At 44.9% G+C, this 15,776-nt stretch overlaps 1 protein-coding gene across 1 annotated transcript in view; it reads left to right on the forward strand.

Moving 5' to 3' along the window:
- The first annotated feature begins 5,212 nt into the window (after positions 1-5,212).
- col5a3a (collagen, type V, alpha 3a) overlaps positions 5,213-15,776 on the forward strand; it is a 58,321-nt gene continuing 47,757 nt past the window's right edge. Inside the window, 3 exon segments of the mRNA XM_030340083.1 lie at positions 5,213-5,606; positions 14,502-14,669; positions 15,233-15,446. Coding sequence (XP_030195943.1) covers positions 5,507-5,606; positions 14,502-14,669; positions 15,233-15,446 — 482 coding nt within the window. The 5' untranslated portion in view covers positions 5,213-5,506.

Consider the following 15,776-nt stretch of genomic DNA (forward strand, 5'->3'; position numbering starts at 1 on the left):
GTGTGTGTGCATCTGTGTGTGCGTGTGTTTGTGCCTGTGTGTGTGTGTGTGTGTGTGTGTATATGGTGCTTATATGCCACTGGCCACAGTGTGGTGTTACAGAACACTGCTAGGTTTCCTTCAATCAAACACATGCAATGTTTCTCTACGGCTCACGTGGTACAGCAGCAGAACCTTTTCAGTGCATCAGTTATTCTAAAGGCTACGTGATGATGTCAGAGGTTTGTTTAAATTTGAGGTAGTGTAAAAACGTTGAAACTATTAAATGTGGTTGATTGCTAGTTTTTAATGAAAAGGTGATCAAGCTAAATTAGATACAATTTTTTGATATTATGTGAATCAGTTCCCTGTTTTTGTAGAATTGAAAGCGATCAGAGGCTTTAAATTAAGGAAAAGAGACACAGATTGTTGCCTGGGTAACTCAGTCTTCACCTGGTCTCCAAGATTATTCCAGATGAAAAGGATGCCCCAGCAGAAGGTGTGAACAAAACGACACAATGGGCAATAGAAACAAGCCTGATTGGTAACACTTAATAATAAGGTTCCATAATAAATAGCAAATTAGTCATTACCTAACCCTTTGTAAATATTTGTTAATTGGGACTAAAATATCTTTTTGGCACAAGTTAATCGTTTTTTTTCACTGACCACAGTGTCGCTGTTTAGGGTTAGGGTTAGGGTTGTGTGTTAGGGTTAGGGCCGTGGGTTATGGTTAGGGTTAGTGCTGTGTGTTTGGGTTAGGGACATGTGTTTAGGGTTAGGGTCGTGTGTTAGGGTTGGGTTAGGGTAATGAAACCTACTAATATTTAATTAATGATGAAACTATTAACTTGTGCCAAATATTTTAGTAACAATTAACAAATATTAACAAAGGGTTAGGTAATGACTAGTTTTCTATTTATTATGGCACCTTATTATCAAGTGTCACTGCCCAATTTTATCACCCAAATTACAAGTACAACAAAGTGGAAGTTCATGTTTTTGAAATCGTGATTTTTTCTTTCTCTCTGCATCGAAAAATAAACATTTTATAAATCCATTTTCGCTGTGCTGAAATGTGTGTTGAGTTCCCACTCTGGCACCACTGTCATTTTCCAATTCACCGTTTGATTACTCTTTGTATTTTGAGGTGGAGAAATCCAAACACAATCATGCTACTTCAAACTGTTTTCCTCAAGGGTAAAGGAGAGAGAGTACAGAGCGGGAGACTTGTGAGTTTAGTTACAGTTTTGTTTATTCGTTTGAGCAATCAATTTAACAGGCGTGGTCCTTAGATGTTAATGAGCTTAGTCTCCGCTCATCTCAAATCATTATAATCATCACTAGCCTAGCATTTGCCCTACACTGTTGCCCGTCTCGAGGCAGGGGACATTTCAAACAGTTTTCTCCCGATGGCCACGCCCCTATAAAGTAAATGCAACTGTTGGCCGGTCTGTTTGAGTCCTTGGCCGAAAGGTTCTTGGCTCAAGCCCCATCGCAAACAGTCTACTTGTATCCTTGAACCGATTCCTGTAACCCTTGCCAGCACATTATTTTCACTGTGAGGTAAAAAGTATTTGCAAGATGACCTAATAGTCAAACAGTGTAGCGTAACTGGCAGTTCAAGAAACGTTAGAGAACCAGTACATGATATCCATCTATTGCATCTATAGAGGTTTAGCGTGAGGATGAAAAGCAATAGGGTCCCTGTGTGAATGCTACCATTCTTTGTAGTTTGTATAGTAAACCTTGAATCCCTTCTACAGTATTGTCATATTACTACAGTCCAATATATTTATCAATGTCTTCATTTCAGGGTGCGGTGTCAGTACAGAATGACATCTGGACTTCTCATCCCCCATGCAGCCAAGTGTAAGTGGGTGGTATAAATTAAGCGTGTTTTGTGCATTGTGCAAATGTGTGTGCGTGTGTGTGTGTGTGTGTGTGTGTGTGTGTGTGTGTGTGAGAGATCTTGTGTGGGAGTCTGTGTTGAAGAGGGATAGTCAAAGAGGTGGTGAAGCCCCCTAAGCAATGGATTTGACTCTAGGTAAAACAGATACACACACACACATGCTAGCACACACACGCACACACACATACACACACACAGGCACTCTTATCCATGCTTAAGGTGATGACAGAACTATAATGAATCTTCTGCAGAAGGATGGGGATAAATTGAGGTGAGGCAGTGGTGGGTTGCTTGACACACTGATTAACATTCACCATGTGTACGGTGAATCAAACATTTCAAAATAAAAGTCAGAAACAAAATGTATGCGTTACCTTAAAATTATGAAGTTTACAAAATATGCTATATCAAATTCTGAACTGTACGCCTAATTCAACAGCCGTTAAGTGAACATTGAGTGAGTGAAATGTGGGTCATGTATGACAGTTATATCATTTGGGCTGTATGAAAAAAAAATAAAAACAAGGAAGCCAATTTCCCCCCGAAATCCACATAAATCAATGTTTGGCAGACACAAAGAGTCGGTTCTGTCTGTCTTCCGATCTTCAAATGCATATTTAGCTGACAGTATGCCTGTTGTCCTGTTCTTGCATGTTCCAGATGCCTTTACACCACAGGCTAACAATATTGAAATCTTCAAGATATTTATTCCTTTACTTCTCCATGATCAATATGACTATCTGGTTTGGTTGAAGGGACATAGTGATAAATTATGTGAGGTCCCGTCTATAACTAATTTGGTTAGCCATGGCATATGTTTGATGAAATGATTAGAAATATAATTACACATAATGTAGCATATATATCCTTCTCAGTCATTAAAGCAAGCAGTGAAGAAATTATATAAATAAAAAGACATTTCAATATCCATAAATACATACACCATGATTGAAAAAGGTGATACAACAGAAATATGATTGAGGCCGTTAAAGAAACGATTTAATGAACCAGCCAAGTAGAACAAAAATACAATTAGTGACAAACTGAGAGAAAGATAACAATAAAAAAAGAAAACAGTTTGATATATATTTTATTTTTGAAGTCCTTCCAAGACTCTTGTATCACCTCATCAAACTCTTCTTTCATCTTCCTCTACAAAGTATGATGAAAAAGCCCTGCAGGGTCCCTGGTTTTGTTTTGTTGTTCGCTTTTCCTCCTGTCCAGCAGCTAGCCAAACTTCAAACCTCAATTGCTGCTCCTGTTTCACTGATTTGAAGTCAATGAAAAACCTGTGTGAGCGTGTTATAAATACACACGCTGACCTCTACATATTTATTATATATATATATAGTTATTTGGTATCATCGGATTGACCACATGCTAACTCTATAGAAAAGCAGCCCAGACTTTTAATTGGAATTGATATATATCAGGGCGTCTGAGTTGAAATGAGTTCAGACGTGTCTGTGAGTGGTGCCTGGCGTTTCAGCTGCCAGAGTTGGATTTGTTCAAATCTGAATCAACTGTGTCACCAAAATACAGAGTTAGGAAATCCTATTTGGCAGGTTTGCACACACATGCAAACACTAACACAAACACACACACACACACACACACACACACACACACACACACACACACACACACACACACACACACACGCACAAAGGCACGCGCATTTCACTTGGCGGTTTGCACTTGTTTTCCTAGAGCCACACAAAGGAGAGTAATTATATGAATAAAACAGGGACTGCAGTACAGTTTACCGATGACTAAGAATCAGTGTTTTCCAGGTATTGCCGTCAAACCTATCTCTTTTAAAAAAAAAAAAACACTGTATAGTTCCAGTTATGTCATGTAGGGTACATAATATGAGCTTGGTAAGTATTTCTCACCCAGGTCTCAGACTGTCCGCTAGCCTCTTAGTAACCATCTGTCAAAAGCCGTATGGAATGCAGCCCAGGCCCATTTCACTACTGGGCTGCCAGCGAGGAGGTGGTGGAGTGTGGAGGTGGAGGGGTCGAGGGTCAGCCCTCGTGTACCCAGGGGATCATTCTTAATCTTTCCAAGTCATCAGGGCGTTTATGTCCTGCACAATACTGCAACTGTTTGACTGATATAGCCTTCCCTGTTGCAACCTATCACTTAACACTTATCGGTTTGTGCTACTTATAAACCTACCATGTAGGCTATTGTAATCAACCATGTAACAAGAACTATTCAATTTTAAAACAATACATTTGTCATGGTCTTCACTGATACAATTGTGTGTGTATATATATATGAAAAATGTATTGTTTTCTGAACTAGCTATTCTTGTCTATTTCTCTCTCTCTCTCTGTAACGCATACTTAAACAAACACACGAACGCACACACAAACGCACTCAGCAATTACGCTCTCTCTTCATCTATCTGCCTGTCTCCCTTTTTAAGCAATTCTCTCGCCTGCAAAGCAAAATATTTTGCAAGCACTCAAAGAATTCAACAGAAATTATAATTATTCTGAAATGTGGATTAATTAAAATGTCTTCTCGATACGCCACTCCCCACACATGGTAGCCTACTAAATCACTGATGACGTTATTTTCAAGGAAGTCTAACGAGGTGAACTTTAAGAGAACTTTGGAACATAAGACACCAATCACCGAGACCGTCGTTATTGCCCTTTAACCTAAGGTTATGCACCTTAGCTTGGCCAGTGGCATGGGCTGCTGCCTGAACAAGTGCTGGAGAATTTTTAAGTGAATGCTGGCCTGATAGTGAAGATAACGTGGCTACACCCAACAGGGATCACGGTAATAATACTGGTCTACTGCAAAAGAATGCAATGTCTATTAATAGCTTCCTCTTGCTTCAATTGACTTTCTTTAAAAAAAATTCACAAGCATGTCTTGAACACTTGCATAATATCTCCCTTATTTATTTATTTTAGAACAGCCTCATTGTGATGCATTTGGTAGGATAAATGTGTTCCAATTTCTATCAGCCATCCACTCTTACCATCACCATAAATAGTTGTTCATAATAAACCACGCTTTCGTTTAATTAAAAAAACAATTTCCTCAAATAATAACTGCCTTGCGTTAACGTCCTATTCATGCTCATTTGTGGAATCCTTTGTCAGCCGTATATCTAACGGAGTACTCGTATATCTCACCAAGAATATAAAACGTGACAGGTTGCCCGGCATAATGTGTTGAATGAGTAATAACGACTACCGCAACAACGCGAGACCTCACCAATTATCGCGTGTAATCAACGCGCTGGCTCCAGGGGGAGATGTATGATTTATCACGGAGTTTTCCGGCGAGCGCTGCTCGTCTATTTGCCTCGAGACGTCGTCCTATGGGAGCCGGAGGAGGAGGAGGAGGGGAGTGTGAGAGGTGGCGAAGTGGGGAGGTTGGGAGGGGGAAGAGGGAGAAATTGAATGAGAGGGACAGAGAGAAGTTGAGAGGAGCCTAAAAAAAAGTCTCCAACAATCAGCAAGTGGAACTAGTCTACAGACCGTGCACGGGGCGCAGTTGGCTTTCTTCTCTTCTTCCCGCATGGCTGCTTAGTTTAATCAAACTTTCATATTGCAATTTCAAAGTTTTTCGGCGAAGGCAAGGGGTCTAATGCCTTTAAAGATGGACCGCCTGGCAAGAAGGAGGTCGTTGAGGACAATACCGCTATTTCTTATTGTCTTACTTCAAGCAACAGCGACACGAACTGCAGGTAAAGGGTCTTGTTGAACACCTGCCCGTAAAAAACAATTTATTCTGAGACTTAAGCTTATGTCAAAGCGTTGCAATGTATTATGGTCCACCAGCTCTCTTTTGACAGCTCAATTGTAACAACTGTTATTTGTTACTTCGAATGATGATCAAAAGATTATCAAATGACGAGGTTGTTTCGGTTGTACTGTGTTATTATATCCCCCCCCAAAGTGTGTTGTTGTTAACCAGTCCTCTTTGATGTGCAGGGGATGTGGTGGTGATGCTGCTGGTTTGAACTTGCCCGTATAGTTCAGCTCAGGATTCATTTCATTATGCAGTGCATTGACGGCCCAAACGACTGCTTGGCTCATTTAAAATACATTAAGTCATTAAGAGCGGCCCGAACTCGTCAGGTTACCGCCAACGACCCCTAATTAAATCCTACGATTCCACATAAAGCATCCAGATGCGTACCATTTCACGCTGTATTTGAATCGCACCAGATTTCATCAGCATCAGCGTTTATTTCATCATTTTTTTTTATGCAAATGAGAAATAATTCAATTCAAACCAATTCCAATAGTACAATAAAAATGCACGATAATTATGAACATCTGGCCCTAAAATACAACCTTTGCAACACATAACTCAAGAGTGTGAGGGTTCTGACATCCGATGGGGGCTCTGACAGTGAGAATGGGCCAAGCCCTCAGCTGGAGGCGATGTGACGATGATGATGTCATGTTTGAGTTTGCTCGTGATCTGCGTCGGTTTACCGTGAAGTGGTTTAGCGTTGGTCTGAGAAATAGGTGAGCGGCTGAAACGCTCACCCACTGCAGTAGATTAAAATTCCTGTCATGGATCTGTTTAATGTGGATCACGACAGCTCACTTAAGGCCTAGAAAGGAAGGTGCCTACTGCTAAGGCTCTTTACAGCTTATACTAGTATTTGTTAATATTTGATCATATACGATAATGTTGTGCGGGCAGCCCTGCACTGTCACTTAGGCGTATGCCTATGCCTGCTGCTGGCATTTAGTTGGCTAACTTTATAGGTTAGTGGATATTTACATTCAAATTCAGATTTTCTCCACTTTATTCTGCATCACTGCACTGTAGGCCTGCGGGCTACTGCTGGAATGTATTATGGTGTATATTATGTCTAGGGAATATTTACATTCCCAAACCGACCTTATCAACAGACACAAAGAAGAATCTGTGTATTTACTTTTTACCTTTGATAACACTTGTTGCTAGTACCTGCCATAGCAACCCTATATGTGTGAGTTTGTGTGTGTGGGTTGCTGCTTACGCATAAAACCACCACATTTGCTGTGTTTTCCGGGCTTGTTCAGCAAGCAAAGCACTAAAGCCAAATTTGTTTTCCCTCAGATCTGTGATTCCTAAGATAGCCATTAACAAACCGGCATGTGCACGTTGCATTGTGTTTCCTGCTTGCCACCCACGCTGCTTAGTCTCTACAGTCCTTCCAGAGGGGCGTCAGATGAGAGAGCCTTCTGTCCCCCCCACTCCTGCCTTGCGGCCATGTTCTCAGCTCATCCATTCCACACTGTGTCCTTACAGGTGCTGTCCTTTATAGATCGCCAATTTGATGAAGAAAAAGAAGAAAAGGAAAACAAAATAGGCATGCCTCGACAGCAGAAGTTAGCTAGTTAACCCTATGGTCCCCAGGAGTTTAGAAATATGCCTTGTTTGCACCCCCCCTTCACTTTTTTAAAGGGGCTTATTGTTAGATTATTTTCGAAGGGGGGGGTGGGGGTTCTGAAAAGTGTTGATGAGAAGAGACGCTGTGCAGACTAGCAGTGGCCTGAATCACAGACAATTGCCTGCCACATGGAAACAATTTGATCGAGAGAGCCCTAATGAAGGCTGGGAGAGAGAGAGAGAGAGAGAGAGAGAGAGAGAGAGAGAGAGAGAGAGAGAGAGAGAGAGAGAGAGAGAGAGAGAGAGAGAGAGAGAGAGAGAGAGAGAGAGAGAGAGAGAGAGAGAGAGAGAGAGAGAGAGAGAGAGAGAGAGAGAGAGAGAGAGAGCGCGCGATGGAGGGAGTGTGACAGAGAGGGGGAGAGAGCAGGGGGAGAAAGAGAGGGAGATCGTTTGGTACATATGGCGCTGCAGATATCAAAGTGCTCAGCATTGTCTGCTGTGATTGTGCACACCAGAGTGAATCTGTGTGAGTGTGTATTTGTATGCGTGTGTTATTATGCGCGTTTGTTTGTATGTGTGAGGGAGGATGTTTATGTGTGCGTGTGTGTCACTCTGTGCGTGCGTGTTTTGTCTGCTTGCAAGGTGCGCACATGCGCGTTTCAGTTTATGAATGTTTTCCCATATGCCTGCTCTGTGAGTTTTGGATCAGCGCAAAGGGACTTTGTAGTCATGCCTGATGACAGGAAGTGAGACTTTCTCCCTCGCACATCTACAGCCTAGCGAATGCTTTGTTCCTCTGCCTCATCAACATTTTTCTTGCTACCCCCCCCCGGCCCCCCCTCTTGTTTTCTTTACATGTGCTCTACGAACCACGCCACAGCAACGTGCGTGGATCTATCAAACGTTTTAAGAGTTTGTTTACATCCACCACCATCTGACACGCCCCTGTTTTGACTGGACGGAAGAGAGAGGTTTTCATGCATGCAGTCCCTCCCTGGTTCCTATTTGATCCAGCACACCAACCCTGAATCCGGCACCAAACCCCCCCCACCCCACAGGGTAGCGACAGGGCCTCGGTCCTTCTTTGATCCAGCCGCAAAATGAGAGAAGGACAAATGCAAACAAATCAGCGAAAGTGGAGCCCGCCTCCAGAGGCCCTCACTGGGGATGGTGTTTGACTGGCCCGCGACCTCATCACAGGCCTGCAGCTTTTAGGAATGATGTTGGGCCTTTCTATTGGGGGAATTTCAAGTCTCTGAAGTGCAGAAATGATGCTTAACCACCTCTCATCTCTTATCCTATAGAGTGCCATAAACATCTGGCCTGCAGAAGGCCAGGAGCCCGTCCAACCTTCCCCCAGTCCCGACTCCCTTCCCTATCTGGCTGTTTTTTCTGTGACATCAGCTTGGATGGCTCCCTTCAGAACAGTAAAGAGCATTCATCACTGGAGCTGTCTCTGTAGTTGTAGTTGTTACATTTTTTATAACATGTCAGCTGCCCTGAGTGGGCGTCCAGTTCTCCGCCATCACACGGGCCCCAGGTGGGGCTGTAGCCCTTCCTTCCAGAACCATCGGTTACCTTTCCAGCGCAGCGCAAGTCTACCCCGGTGACGTGATGACCCCGCCTGGTGCCCTCCTTTCATTCCGTTAACCTCCCTCTCTCTGAACTCTGTCCTACAGCCCAGACAACAGGTTGTTAACCTCAGGAGGTCTGACTACTTTATGTCAAAGCAGCAAACGGGGCATTGCTTCGGGGCGTAGGTGACGTCGCTTTTTTTTTTGGGGGGGGTTGAAAAGTCGTGAATGAACAGCTGCCCTGGGAGAATGTGAGTGCGTCTTGTGTGGTGGAGGGATTTTGCTTTCAATGCTTTCTGTGGTTTGTGAATGTTGTTACATCAGAGACAATGAGTGATGGGCTTGCAGTTGACCAGAAACAAATAATTTCTGCTCATGTGTGTGCTGCTTGTATGTTTTGTATGGAGACGTTCCCTTGCCTTCTGCCTGCTTCTTTGTGTGTGAGTGACTGAGGCGCTGGCTAAGTGTGTGTGTGTGTGTGTGTGTGTGTGTGTGTGTGTGTGTGTGTGTGTGTGTGTGTGTGTGTGTGTGTGTGTGCGCGCGCGCGCGTGAGAAACCCCCAGGTGTTTTCTCCGTGGGCCCAACAGCTCTTTGCTTTGTCACGCTGAGCACAAAACATGAACAGAACGAACCAAGGAAGTGGACCAAAGCCGCACCGATGTGAAATGGAAGGGAATGTTCTACCGCATTTTCTACTACTCTGTGCCAGCGTCTTAAGGCGAGCGGCCATGCATGTGAGCTGGGGAAACCAAGGACTTATCGTGCTGACCCATATTCAAGCATTCTCAACATGCTAATCACAGCTGTCTATGTTTGAGAAACAGAACTGGAGATGCTTCTGGGTCTGTCTGTCTGTCGGCGCAGTCAGTTCCGTGTGCAATAGCAGAGAAACAGAACAGGTCCTGGTTTTGAGAAGTGATCGTGACTACTACACTTGACTGACTCGACTCCATATCGGGACACACATGGTTTGCACGTTTCCTATATATTGATATATCGATGTTAGCGCGCTACAGGGAAGGAGAGAGTGAAGCTGTGCGGAGCAAAGGAGAGGTTCTGTGGATGCATTCCAAGTTGGTTCTCCCACACAACTGCTGGTTTGACTGGCTCCCAACCTCCTGTTTGGGTGTGTGTGTGAGTCTGTGTGCGTTTGTGATAAGTGAAAGCAGCCTCGATTCCAAGTCCTAATCAGCACGATTAATATCACACTACAGACCTCCTTTTTTTTGCGTCCTAGCTAAGCTGATAAACCCCATGTAAACCCCAGCTGGCCCTTGGGTAGAACTTCTTTATTCAATTAACCATAGTTATTCTACCGATTTGTGTTTTCTCATAAATTGTACTCTATATATTGTTTTGATACTCCGCCACTGGTGGTCAAAAACAAAGTTTAAGCATATACAATATATCCCATTTAATGTATTTATTGAAAGGTTTATTATGCCAAAAAACAAACGGGTATGTGTGTGTGTTTTTTTTATACGGTTGCGCCTGTGGGCTCCATATTTTTACGTCATCAATGTTTCCAATTATAGAGGGTGAATGTGTGGTTGTGTCTATCAAGAATTGTGTGCAAATGCTGTGCTGCGGTTTTTAGAGACACACACAAAAAAAACCCACATATTTTCGTGTGTGTGTGTCTGTGTGTCTGTGTGTGTGTGTGTGTGTGTGTTATTCTCAAATACTGTGGGAACTCCCACTTTTATGTCATAATAGCGGTCAACACCCCCCCCCTCTTCTTCCACTTCTTCCCAGCTCCAATGGTTTTTAAAAGGCCAACTTTTGTGTGTGTGTGCGTGTGCATGTGTGCGCCAGAGAGAGCGATATTCCTCATAGACGCCACCTCCAGGACTGGAGGTGGTGTGAGTCAGAAGGAATGCGTTCGAAAGGCCGTGGGATCTCGCGGTGTGTTGAAGGAGCAACAGAGGACACATTATGTCCTCGTATGTAAAGGCCAGAGGAGCCCGGAGCTGCGTGCGATTGGCCGCCGGCGGGACGCGGAAAGAGCGACGGCGTCGGGGTCGTCGGTGTCCCACAGCTGTACGGAGCAATGTGTGACCTTTCCTGGAGACACAACGCCGTCTGTGACTGACGGAGGCTGGGCCACATTTGGGGGGCCCTTTCCCTCATCAGATACCAGAACAGGACTGTAGCATTTAGGGGTTGATGATGTCATATTCTTGTATAGAGGGAAAGTTGGTACTAAGAAGCCAAGTTTTAACCCAAAAATAAGAAAAAGTCAAGCGTGAAATTGAATAACTACTTAAAAAGTAATGGAGGGGACACTGCTGGGTTTTGTGGCATGTAATAATTGTTAGAGTGCATTTTATCACTTGACTGGGGTGGGGAGAGTTGGGTTTTTACGAAGGTTCTCAGCACTCCTACTTTGTTTCACTGAGCTGTGATCTTGGAAGTTATTCAAGTTATTCATCCACCCAAAACTTTACAGCACACAGCATTCACATCCTTGACATTAAGGTGTGTCTTCCCCTGCCTCTTGTTTGGCCCACTCAAGGCTAAAGGCTGAGAGAGAAGGTTCCCCCAACCGATGAGAATCATGAACATCCCCATTTCCCAGACTCACCATAAAGGGGCGACATCCAGCATCAGATAGATCAAGCGTCATCATACATCCAGCATTAGATGCAACCAGCATCAGATACAACAAGCATCACATACATCCAGCATTATTAAGATTATATACAATAAGCATCAGATACATCCAGCCTCAGATACAGCCGGCATTAGTTACAACAAGCATTCGATACATCCAGCATCATCATAAATCCATCATTAGATGCATCCAGCATCAGACACATCCAGCGTCATAATACAAATTAGATGCAAGTAACCCTTGCTCAGGCAGCAATGACTCCAGGCTACAGATTGTTTGGCAGCACTTCAGGTGACACACATGGATCCAAGACACACACACACACACACACACACACACACACACACACACACACACACACACACACACCTTTCATCAATAGTTGAGGGTCGATTCAGATGGCACCCTGCCATTCGGCCTAGGGTGGGGGTGGAGTGGGTGGCGGCTTGTGTTGTTGAGATGACGGTAATGGAGAAATATTTGATGTCCATTCATCCGCACACAGAATTAGACTTTAAGACTAAGTTAAGACTTGTAAATGACGTCTGTAATGTGCAACCATAATCATTTGTGTGTGTGTGGGTGTACGTGTGTGTGCACGTGCGTTTGTAACAGTTGAGTTGATTCTGTCTGTCCACGCCGGCGATAAGCCTTGCCCCGGTAGATTTCCAGTACAGTTGATTGAGGAAGATTGTTTGGAGGTCATCGGTCAGATGCTCCTGCTAATGGACGGACAGAAACCCAGAGGTCTGATATAATTGGTAACACGCTGTGGCACATTAGAACATGTTGTGGCTGTACTAAACATGTGCTCCTCTTGACCCCATCCGAGAGAGAGAGAGAGAGAGAGAGAGAGAGAGAGAGAGAGAGAGAGAGAGAGAGAGAGAGAGAGAGAGAGAGAGAGAGAGAGAGAGAGAGAGGGAGAGAGAGAGAGAGAGAGAGAGAGAGAGAGAGAGAGAGAGAGAGAGAGAGAGAGAGAGAGAGAGAGAGAGAGAGAGAGAGAGAGAGAGAGAGAGAGAGAGAGAGAGAGAGAGAGAGAGAGAGAGAGAGAGAGAGAGAGAGTTATTTTATGATTGCTGTCTAGTTTTCGAGGGGTTCCAATATAACACAATGGGACAAGAAAGAGAGAAATGCTGACACATTGCATTATTTATCGGTTGTTAGTTCTCGGTTCATTGTCACAATGCCAGTTTATTTATTTGCGCGGTTGGTGGCAAATAAACGTTTGTTGAGTCAATCGTATTAGTATCACTAGTTTGTAGCTATTTTACAGTCCGTTTGGCTTGTTTACCATCCAATTAGGCGGTATTGTTGCTGTTGCTGTGTAGACCCCGAGCCTTATGGTTTCCGTTGTAGGGCCGCTGGAAATTGACAGCGTAACCTATTTGCATGTCTCTCGCCTTGCTGTGGGACTAAGCAAATGAGCCCAGAGCTGCATGGAACATGTGGCTCCTTAGTCCAAGAATAAATAACTCCCAAGGCAAGGCAATGGTGAGATCAAATATACATATTCCAACAGCGCCCAGCTCTCTCCGGGTGTTTTAATCAAAGGGTCCGGAAGATAAGGAGATGTAAGAAATTACAGGAGTTGGACTTTATTTCACATGGCCCTGAACACTAAGTGCTTAATCACATCCATGCACAGCGTCCCAGACGGGAGGGGCCGCGGGGGGACTGCACAAGAAGTTCTGATCCCAGCTTTACACTCACGACGGCATTTCATCACCGCTCCTCTCATAACACGACCCTCTGGCCGCCACGGAGCAGGGACCAAGGAAACCTTCCCTTTAATTAAATACACTGTTCACCGTTTAGTGATTAGAGCCTGGGCGATGCATCAATATGGATCCTCCCCCCGCCGCGAGACCAGATCATCTAGAGATTTAGTTTTGGGGTATGGCGAAGGAGCTTCAATGATGTCTTCCGTTTCTCTTTTAGCCCAAATCAGCATATAAGAATATTATAGGGGTAGTTTTAAAGGGTATTAAACTTGACGATGTACTATAAAACTGGATCGCCAGTGGCAGAGTTATAGTAGGGGCTGGGTATCACTGCCAACCTATTCCTATTAATGGCTTGACAGTAAATGTCACCACCAAACAATGTCTTTTTATTTTTATTTAAACCCTAAATTCTGCCTCATAATAGACATATAGCCATTGGCTGTGTTTAATTGGCAATTGAATTATGCGTCCACCATTTCTGACAACGTGAACGTCCACGACAAAAATAACTAAATTGGTCCGATCTTTTTCTCTCAATGGGTCACCCAGCTCTTTCAGCAATACTTTTAAGCAAGCTGTGTGCCCGTATCCAGCTCTGCACTAGTATTCATTCATGCCTGGAAGATCTTGTTGCGCTGAAGAAGAATAAAAGCCCATGGGGGGGGTTCTTCTGTCTGGCACACAGCCAGACTCCCAACGCACTCGGCAGGTGCCAGCTGTCAGGTGTTCTGTAGCCGTTGCTGCTGCTGCTGCTGCTGCTGCTAGGATTATCAGTGAGACTGGTGGCTACCATCTCCTCCTCCTCCTCCTCCTCCTCCTCCACCTCCTCCTCCTCCTCCCCCCCGGCCCGTAATAACCACCACAGGAGGCTGGCCACCTGCAGCCACTTCTCTGACATAGGAGGCGGGCGGGAGGGGGGGGGGGGGGGGGGGCAGGGGGGACGCCCAGAAACAGGAAGCCGCTCTTTAAAAGCCATTTTCAGGCTGCTCTAAACCCCGAATGTCCCCTTCCCTGGCTAACAACCAGCACTTAACTCAGCCAGACGACAACAAAGTCACACTTACGGTGCAGTGAAAAAAAAATGAATGAATGGTCGGGCTGCTGCCGTCCATGTTTTTGAAACATAACATTTGTGCAACGGGGAAAACGTGATCTAAAGGGAAATGTGACGTTCAGAGGTTACATTTTTTATTTATTTTTTAACAGTCAAATACACAGTTTTCCGAAAACATGGAGCTAGACAATTTTGAAGAACAAAGAACCACAGAAACGCTTTGAATTTTGTGTCTTTACCCGCTGACCGTTGTCTCTTGTTGTGGATGCTGTGTCTCCCTCAGCCGACCCCATCGATGTGCTGCGTGTGCTGGAGCTGTCGGAGGGCATGGAGGGCGTCGCCTTGGACTCGGGCCTCTGTACCAACAGGAAGGGCGTGGAGGTAGCGGACCTGGCGTACAGGATAAACAGAAGGATCCAGCTCAGCGCTCCGACCAAACAGCTGTTCCCCGGTACCCCACACAATGCTGCATCACGTCCAACTACTATGGTCCTGTGATGCCATGTTGTGATATGTTACGACCTGCACTTGTTTCATCATCAAAATCTGTCGTCATCTTCAGTCAGTTAGAGGCTCTGCGTGTTAGGATTATGTTGCTACACGCTGTGTGCTCTAGCAACTGTTGCTACAACATGTTTCCAGCCTTCTCCTATCCTCAAACTGCTGCTACTCTCCTCGATTTCTTCTATTTTCTTTTTCTCTCCCCTCCCTTCCCCTCCTCTCCTTTCCTTTATTTTCCTTTCCTCTCCTTCATTCCTTTCCTCCCTTACTTTTTATTCCTCTTCATCTTAATGCCCCTTCTTTACCTACTTATTTCTTTCCTTTACTTTTCTCTTTACTCCCCCCTCCCCCCCCACACACACACCTTTTCCCTTTCCCCTCATTCCTTCTCCTCTTTCATCCTCTCCTCTCCAACGGTGTGTTCCCGTTCCATCGGTCCCATCAGCTCTCCCGCTCTCTCCGCTCTCATTGATGAACGTATCCCCCCCCCCCCCCCCATAAACACCCTCCCAGAATCCCCGTTCCCGGAGGACTTCTCCCTGATGACCACCCTGAGAGCCACGAAGGACACCCAGTTCTTCCTGCTGTCCGTTTACGACCAGCAGGGGGCGCAGCAGCTGGGCCTGGAGGTGGGACGCTCCCCCGTGTTCCTGTACGAAGACCACCAGGGACTTCCCCTGCCAGAGGACTACCCCACGTTCAAGAAAATCAATCTGGCCGACGGAAAGTGAGGATTAGGTCCCGTGTTTGGCCTTCACTCCCTTGTCGATTTCTATAGATATCGTTGAGCCTGTGTTCTTTTAATGTATATATATTTAGTCAGATACCTTCATCCTGCTTGCTTAGCACTAAGGAGTTGTGTATCCAGATCTATTATCTGCCTGTTGTGCAGATCTAATTAGTCTCTGGGCCACTTGGGCCTCGGATTTACCCGGTAAGATCGAAGGCTGGATAGGCCGCAAAGACTCGTTTTGTCGTATCTGCAGATTTTCCTTTTATTGCTATCACAACGTTTCCGATTATTTAGTGCCCGGAACGGTTGCAAGAGGAGGGATTC

Source organism: Gadus morhua, chromosome 2 (assembly GCF_902167405.1).
Source record: "Gadus morhua chromosome 2, gadMor3.0, whole genome shotgun sequence".
NCBI classification, from domain to species: Eukaryota; Metazoa; Chordata; class Actinopteri; order Gadiformes; family Gadidae; genus Gadus; species Gadus morhua.